Here is a 7,739-nt window from a genome sequence, read left to right as displayed (position 1 = left end):
TGACCCTGTTTCGTTGAAGGGGGGAGGGGAGGGCCACAGCTCAGGGGAGAAGCATCTGCTTTGCATGCATCCCCGATGGCATTTAGAGGTAGGGCTAGGAAAATCCTATCTGAAACCATGGACAGCAGCTGCAAGTTGGTGTAAGGATAGTACTTAGCAAGGCGGACCAAAAGATTTGATTTTGGATAAGACAACTTCCTGTGCTTGGTCTTGGTGTTGCTATGCTATGGAGTAGTAAGTGGGCAGTCCTCAAGAAGAAAGTGACTACTCAAGTTAGCCCTGTTACTTAAAGGAAAACAAACGGTGCAAAGCAAGCTTGGCACCATCCTCAGTACTGGCTTGTTTTGTTTCTCTCCCACTGCCCTGGGGGCAAGTTCTGTGGTGCCGCATCTCAAAGATGCTATCATGGTGCTGAAAAGGGATAACTAAAATGATGAGGGAGTTTGAGCTCCTTCCTTATTATTTCTTAAAATTGTATACTGCCCTTCACCTGAAGATCATGTCGGTAAACAACATAAAAACACAAAATGAGAACACTAAATGCATAATAAAACCCAAAACCTAACCCAACAAACATATTTAAAAGGCCTTAGAACGTTAATCAGCCAGAGGCCTACTTGCAGAAAAACATAAAAGATAAGTAATGAAGGTGCTAACTAGGAGAGCGTCCCAGGGAAGAGCATACCACAAAGGGGGAGCCACTGCAGAAAAAGGCCCATTCTACTGTTGCCACTTTCTGGACCTCTCATGGAGGAGGCACACAAAGAAGGGCCGCATGATGATCGCAGGGGCCAGGTAGGTTCATATGGAGAGAGGCACTCCTTAAGGTATTGTGTTCCTAAGATATTTAGGGCTTTATAGGGAAAAACCAGCACTTTGAGTTGGGCCTGGAAACCTAATTGACAGAGCAGTCGGACCAGGATCGGGATGCCGCTGACCAAGTTCGCCAGCAACAGCTCAGCCTCTTCTTCCCCTCCCATGAGGGAACGAAGCGGCAGCAGGAGGAGAAACCCCTCTGGACACCACTTTGCCCCCTCGAGGAGAAAGAAGTGGCGGCGGCAGCAGTCTGGCGATCCTGGCCACCGAAAGCGGCGTTTGCCTGGGGTGGGGAAGCGTCTTCGTTCCCCGCGTTGCTCAAGGTCAGAGGGCTCTGCTCGTCTGCTCTGGGGGGCAAGAACAGCCCCTCTCGTGGGGCTTGTAGCGGGAGGGCGGCAGCAGGACACAGTGTGCGCCCCCCCCCTTCCGCCCCGGTGTTGGTGCCAAGTGGCCATTAATCCGCAGGCCCGCGGCCCGGACTGCGCAATACATACCTGTTGCCGGGGAGGAGGGAAGGGCGCCACGCGGCTGAGCTCCTCCCCCCGGGGGAGACCGATGGTCCCCAGCTCCGCACGCGGCCGAGCAGAGGAGCGCGCGAGCCCCGAGCAGCTGAGACGCCCTTCTTCCCGTCCGTCGAGCAGGCTGGACCCGCGCAGGCGCCCCTGGCACGACGTGGCCGCCATGCGCTCCATGCTGGCCGACGAGAGCGCCTTCTGCGCCGCGCCGCTGCACGACTGGCCTTGGAGCGCCTTCGGAGGGAGAGCCGTCGCCGCCGCCCCCCCAGGTAAGCCGGCCCAGGGCTGGAGCGAGCAAGCCACGGAAAGAGCCTCCCTCGAGGCCTCTGGGCTCCGGGCGACCGGCCCTTCCACCAAGGCAGCGCCTGTCTTTGCTTTGCGGCGCCCGAAAGACGTCGGGAGTCAGGCCGCTGGGTTCCAGCTAACCCAGTCTTGTCCACCCTCACCGGCAGCGGTTAACTTCTCCAGACTTCCAGGCACCGGCGAAAGTCTTCCCCAGTCCGGTCTGGATGGAGCCGGGGACCGCCTACGTGCACACCTCGGCCGCGGTCCTTCCTCGGAACAGTTTTTTCCAAGAAGAGCGCTTCCTGCTGTCAGAAGCGCTACTGCCCCCGAGGGAACGGCTCTGGGCCGCGGGATTCGCAGGGCGTTTCTGTGCCCCTGGCCCACCTTGTAGCTGTCCCGACGAGGCCCGCTCCCTCGAGTTTCCTTGGCTCAGTGCCGCTCCCACCCTCTCCCAAGCCCGAGTGCTTCGGAGAGGGCTGTAAAAGGAGACTCCCCGGGGGGTTCCTGCTCTTCATTCAGAACCCGTGTCTGGGAGAGGGGGGGGTCATTGAAATGCCCTCCTCGGAGACTCCTTCGCCAAGCCACCCAAGGGGGCTCGACGTGACGCCTTTGCTCACGAAACGTGGCCACCTAGCTTCTTGCTGGGCTAATTTAATGCGGGGTTAAAGACCAGTCAGATAGAGCGGCCAGGAGGAAACACCAATGGATAAGGCTACCAAAATAGGAGGGGAGGATGAGCAACGAGCAAAACCTGGCTCGAGTCGCCCTTAATAAAAGATCTTTGCAGCTATAATGTTGTCGAGGGCAAACTTTAGATTCAAACCCCCCACCCCACCCCGCCCAAATCAAAAACATGTATCCATGAATGTCAGTTTTTTTCTTTTAGCAATGGGGTGCAGGTATATTTTAAAGTGCAGCAGCTCATCCATGAAGTGCCCTTTACCCCAGCCACACACTATCCTCAACAAGAGTCCAAAAATGCAGCCAGTTGTGTAAAGACGCCCTTCTTTACAAAATTTAAGGAAGAGTAACTTGTAGCACATGACAACTGCTGTCCAAGGCATATCTACCTGGAAGTCAGATTTGTTGAATACGGTTCTGACTGCATGAGCCTTAGCAAAAGATCTTCAACCAGCAACTTTACGCTTTTAATTAGAAATGCAATCTTGCAAAGGAGTGCTATAGCCCTGCATGTCCTCAAGAGATTTGGTAGTTATAGCAATAGCATTTGATGGGGGTCTGTGGTCCACCCCATTCTATTATATTCTGAAAGTCACTCCCCACACCCCACCAATCTAATTGCTTACTAGGGAGAGGATTGCAGGTTGGTGTTCTCTTTCACGCTAGCAAAACTGAACATTTTTCTGATATGTAGAGGAGAGAAATTCCAAGCCCTGGTATTGTTTAAAATTTAGATGTAGCCAATGGCCTGTGGAGCACCAAGTAGTTTCAGGGTCAAGTTACCTGTTCAGGGGTGATTTTATCCACAGTGGAGTAACTGACATATGCATGGATTTCAGACCATTTTGTAGTTGAATATTAGATCTTACAAAGCACATGTGGATAGTTCTTGAAGTTCTGTTATCATTTTTAACATGGCTGTAGCTAAACTCCGGAGAGTCATGGGGTAGAACAGATTTGATTTCTGGTCTCATCATTTGATTAATGCAGCTTGATAGGACTGAGCTGTGAGAAATTGGAGTGCAAAAGTTATATGATGCTAGTCCTGTAATTTTTAATATGTTTTTATTTTTGGTTGGGTGGGTGGGACTGTCACAAACAAATGAGAGTGAGAACAGGCAGTGGGTATGTTGAGCTGAAAACCTTCTCTTTCCACATTATTCAGGGTCTCTGAAATATTCCATCATAGCTGCTATGTAACAATCAACAAAACCCCTAACTGAAACAAATCACAAATTGAGACAATCTGGCACCTTATTTTATAATACCAGAATATTTCCAGGAACAACAAAGGCTGTAATAAGGGAGTACTATATAAAACAGCTTCTTCTCTAATCCCCTGCCTCCAAAATACATATTTCTCTCCTCTCTGTTCCGTCACCTGAATGCATTCTCTCGACCTTCACAGCTTTTTCTAATAAAGGCAATGTCCTCAAACTCTTCTGTACGTGTCTGTTTGTATTCAACATTTTTTTGGGGGGGGTGCACATTGTGGCAACTTTCTTGATTCCTTAAGAGAAACAGGGGCACTTTTTACTATGACAAAGGTCCCTGTGCACCTCAACTTTGTATTTATTGCTAATCTGTAAGGCATGGCTAGGAACAGCTGGTACTATAACCTCAGACACAAGTACTAAGAAGTGTATGAGCTCATGCAAAATATCTTGGGAAGAGCTAGCGAGGCCTGGCATTTCCCTGTTTTGATGCTCAGGTTCAAAGACAGCCACTATGGTGCAAGGACTGAGTGTAGAACTTTAGAGTGAGAATACCTGGGTTCACATCCTGGTTCAACCAGAAAGCTCACTCTCTGTCTAACCTACTTTGAGAGGGCCATTGTGAAAAGGGGATTGAAACTATGTGGCTGTGGTGTCAGTATTGTTTGTCTGCATATGCAACTCAAGGTCAGTATCCTGGGGTGGCAGATATTTTTTTTAGAGAGGGCAGCAATGAGTCCAAGAGGTACATTCCAGAATTTGTTGCAACAAACTTGGGACACAGCCCTTGAATCATGTGTTACACCCCAGCATCCTCTTGCTTGGTCAGTCTCACAGGGCTATAGCAAAGATGAATGCTTGCAAAGGTGTTTCTCCAGTAAGTAAACAGCAGCAGCAGCAGCAACAACGACAACAACAAGAACTTGGAAGAACATTACCTTATGGGATGGCATACAAATATTGTTACTAAGTAGTCATACCTCGGGATGAATATGCTTCAGCTTAAATATTTTTGGGTTGCACTCCGCGGCGACCCAGAAGTAATGGAGCGCGTTACTTCTGGGTTTTGTTGCTCGCACATGTGCAGACGCTCAAAATGACGTCATGCGCAGAAGTGGTGAAACGCGACCGCGCAGTCGTGGCTTACATTTGCTTCAGGATGCGAACGGGGCTCCAGAACGGATCCCGTTCGCATCCAGAGATACCACTGTAAATAATATCACATAGCTCAGTTTGTTAGAGCATGGTGCTGATAATGCCAAGGTTGCAGGTTTGATCCCTGTATGGGACAGCTGTATATTCCTGCATTGCAGGGGGTTGGACTAGATGATCCTTAGGGTCCCATCACACTCTACAATTCTATGATTTAATAAAAATAAAAGTTATTTTAATACAGGGTTGGTAGTTCACATGACCCTGCACAGAGTTAAATGGACAATACCTGTCCCAATGAGCTTATGATTTAAGGCAGAGGTTTTCAACCTTTTTGGGTCCACGGCTCCCTTGACCAACTACATTCTTTCCGTGGCAACCTGTGGGGCTCAGGAGCCCAGTTGTGTCACCCCTTGCCTGCTGAGCTGACAGCACCTCACCCTTTTTCAAACACCCTCCCTTGTGGAGTGTTCCCTCAGCCTCCTCTCTTCTCTCCTTGGGAGTCCTCTGGGGAGCCACTGCTGCCGCCCTTGGTCCCTGAGCTAAAAGAGAGGTGCCTCTTCACAGTGCCCCACAGGGGCCTGGGAAGCACCCCCTGACCAGCCCCAGTGGCACCATTCACCTGGGGAGCTTGTAGCCAGGGCGGCTGCAACAAACAGCCACACAAGCCTTTGGGAGGCAGAGACCCAAGAGGGCACCAGGGGATGGAGAGGAGTCAAGAGGGACAGAGGCCCGTAGCACCCCTGACCATCATTCAAGGGTGCCACAGGACACTGGTTGAAAAGCCCTGGTTTAAGGCATCCTCCACCCAGGTATGCAAGAGGCATTAACACAGTTCAAGGACACCTTCCAGCTGAACACAGCTGGAGGGGGCTGTGGCTTGGGTGCTGTCCAAAGGGCCAGATGGAGGGTTGCATTTGGCCTCAAGGTCTGAGCTTCCCCACTTCTGATGTAGATGCTGGCCTCTATTCAGAGGGGATATGGTTCTACAGGAAGGGGGCTTCCCCAGAGAAGTTCCTCCTTCTGACCACCTCTGCAAATCAGGAGGGTCTTATCCAACAATCCTAGTGAGTGGGCAGGAAACCCTCCCTGGCTTGTGGGAGGACTTTCTTTGTGCAAGGGGCATCTTGCACTAGCCTTGTGCAAGCAATTCCAGTCAGTGGGGAAGAGAGGAGGCCAAAGGCCCCAGTGTGGCTCATTTACTGCCTGCTTTTATATTGACTGGTGCTTCTGTTGCCACTTAAGGATTTTACTGTATGCTTTCCATGTCCGAACCAGGAACCAGGAAACCACAACTGGGGGGTGTAAAAAGCAGTAAATGAGATCTTTAAAAGACTGTTTCTGGTGGTGGTGGTGGTAGGGACCCGTCTTTATGGTATTACAAAACTTTTAAAGGCCTGCTTCAATAAAACACTGTTTAAAGGCAGCTGATAACGCTGTCGTGAGGAGAATATTGCCCTTGGTTATGAAAATGGTATGCATTTCCACAGCTACTGTATAATGGACTGAGGCCAGCTGAAATAAATATACGGGGGGGGGGGCAGAGGTGATGGGATGGTGGCAGCTCTGGAGCATTACTTAGATGCGCTGGAACATCAGAGAAAAGTCCCAGGGATATAGAATAAGAGAGAGCAAGAAAATGCAGCTATTTGAGGGTTTTATAAGCCACAGACAGGCTACAGAGCAAGGAAAGTGAAACTAGGGAAGAATTAGTGGCAAGTGGAGAGCAAAAAGGAGAAGACGAAGTTTAGGCAAGGAAACCACTACCTTTGAGAAAATCTTAGGAGCTGTAGGTAGGAAAGGCTATGCTAAGAAAAGCAGACTAGCACACAGGTCCTGATATGATATGGGTGCCTAAGCTCAACTGGTGAAAGTTAAGAGTATATATGGATGATTACCAGAAAAATCGAAGGAAGTCTAAAAAGTATAATCTGTGAAAATTTGGTTAGAAATATATGCTCTTTGTTGTAAACTAATAAAAAGTATATTGAAAAAAAAAGCTCAACTGGTGAAAGTCCTGCCAGGTGGTCCCTAACAAAAAGAGACAACCTGCAGCTCCAAGGATCCTGGGGACCTTAAGGAATACAATTATGATAGCAGTTTCTCTAAATCTGATACCCTCCACATGTTTTGGACTACAACTCCCATGCTGGCTGGGACTTAGTAGTCCAAAGCATTGGGAGGGCACAAGTTTTGGGAAAGCTGGTCCAAGCTGTTCTAGGAAAATAGGGAAGGGAAATAGGGACTTGGGGGGAAAAAAGGATAAATGGGTGGCAAGACAGAAGGAGGGGGAGAGAGTGAGAGAGAAGCGCTTTTTGGCACTTGAAAGGTATAGCACTATCATCAGTTTTTGTACTTGACCGATTCAAAATTTAATTACATAAATTATTTCCTGGCTAGTGTGACACACCCACGGTAAAGGCACTTCCACATGTTGCACCTCAAAGTTAGAACACTAGCAGGGCTTTCAGTGTGGGTGCCACTGTTCTGTGGAACAGCATTTTTATTGAGAGGCAACAGATGCTCACTATCTGCACTTTTCCAGAAACTGGTGATATTTTTATTATGACAAGCCTTCCCACCTGGATGAATACATCTCTGCCACAAGCGTCCATTTTGTATTTTTTAAAAAAATAATATTTGTGTTATTCTGTATATTACCAAGATATATGTTTCATATATACCATGTACAGATATGGAAGGCAATATAATAATAATAATGATGACAAATGGGAATAGTTCTGCTAGGCTGAATTTGGATTCCCTTGGTCTGAGGGTCCCCACACCTGCTTTAATTCCTCCCTCAGTGAAGGTTAAAAGACTGCTAAGGATCGTAAAATGGAAGCAGCATTTTGTGTAAACGCATCTCTATTCCTGGAAGGCTCTTGACCGCTCATCACAAAAGAACTGACACCCCACTCTTCGCGTCAAGTTCTAGCAATAGAGAACACACAGTACTGTAGTAGGTGATCTCCATAGATGTAGGGTTTTTATAAAAAAGAAAAAAACACTGTACACAGAACTATAGCAGCAGCTCTTTGGGTTCTGCACAAAGGCATTGTTAGCTTTGTCTCAC

General features: G+C 48.5%; 1 protein-coding gene across 1 annotated transcript in view; it reads left to right on the top strand.

Moving 5' to 3' along the window:
* Positions 1-1,283: 1,283 nt before the first annotated feature.
* NFAT5 (nuclear factor of activated T cells 5) overlaps positions 1,284-7,739 on the top strand; it is a 65,893-nt gene continuing 59,437 nt past the window's right edge. The window contains exon 1 of the mRNA XM_083626398.1: positions 1,284-1,600. Coding sequence (XP_083482524.1) covers positions 1,372-1,600 — 229 coding nt within the window. The 5' untranslated portion in view covers positions 1,284-1,371. The remainder of the gene's footprint in view (positions 1,601-7,739) is intronic.

The sequence above is a fragment of the Podarcis filfolensis genome (genome assembly GCF_964270895.1).
Source record: "Podarcis filfolensis genome assembly, chromosome: 8".
NCBI classification, from domain to species: Eukaryota; Metazoa; Chordata; class Lepidosauria; order Squamata; family Lacertidae; genus Podarcis; species Podarcis filfolensis.
The sequence above is the reverse complement of the archived record's forward strand: the minus strand, read 5'-3'. Positions and strand labels throughout refer to the sequence as shown.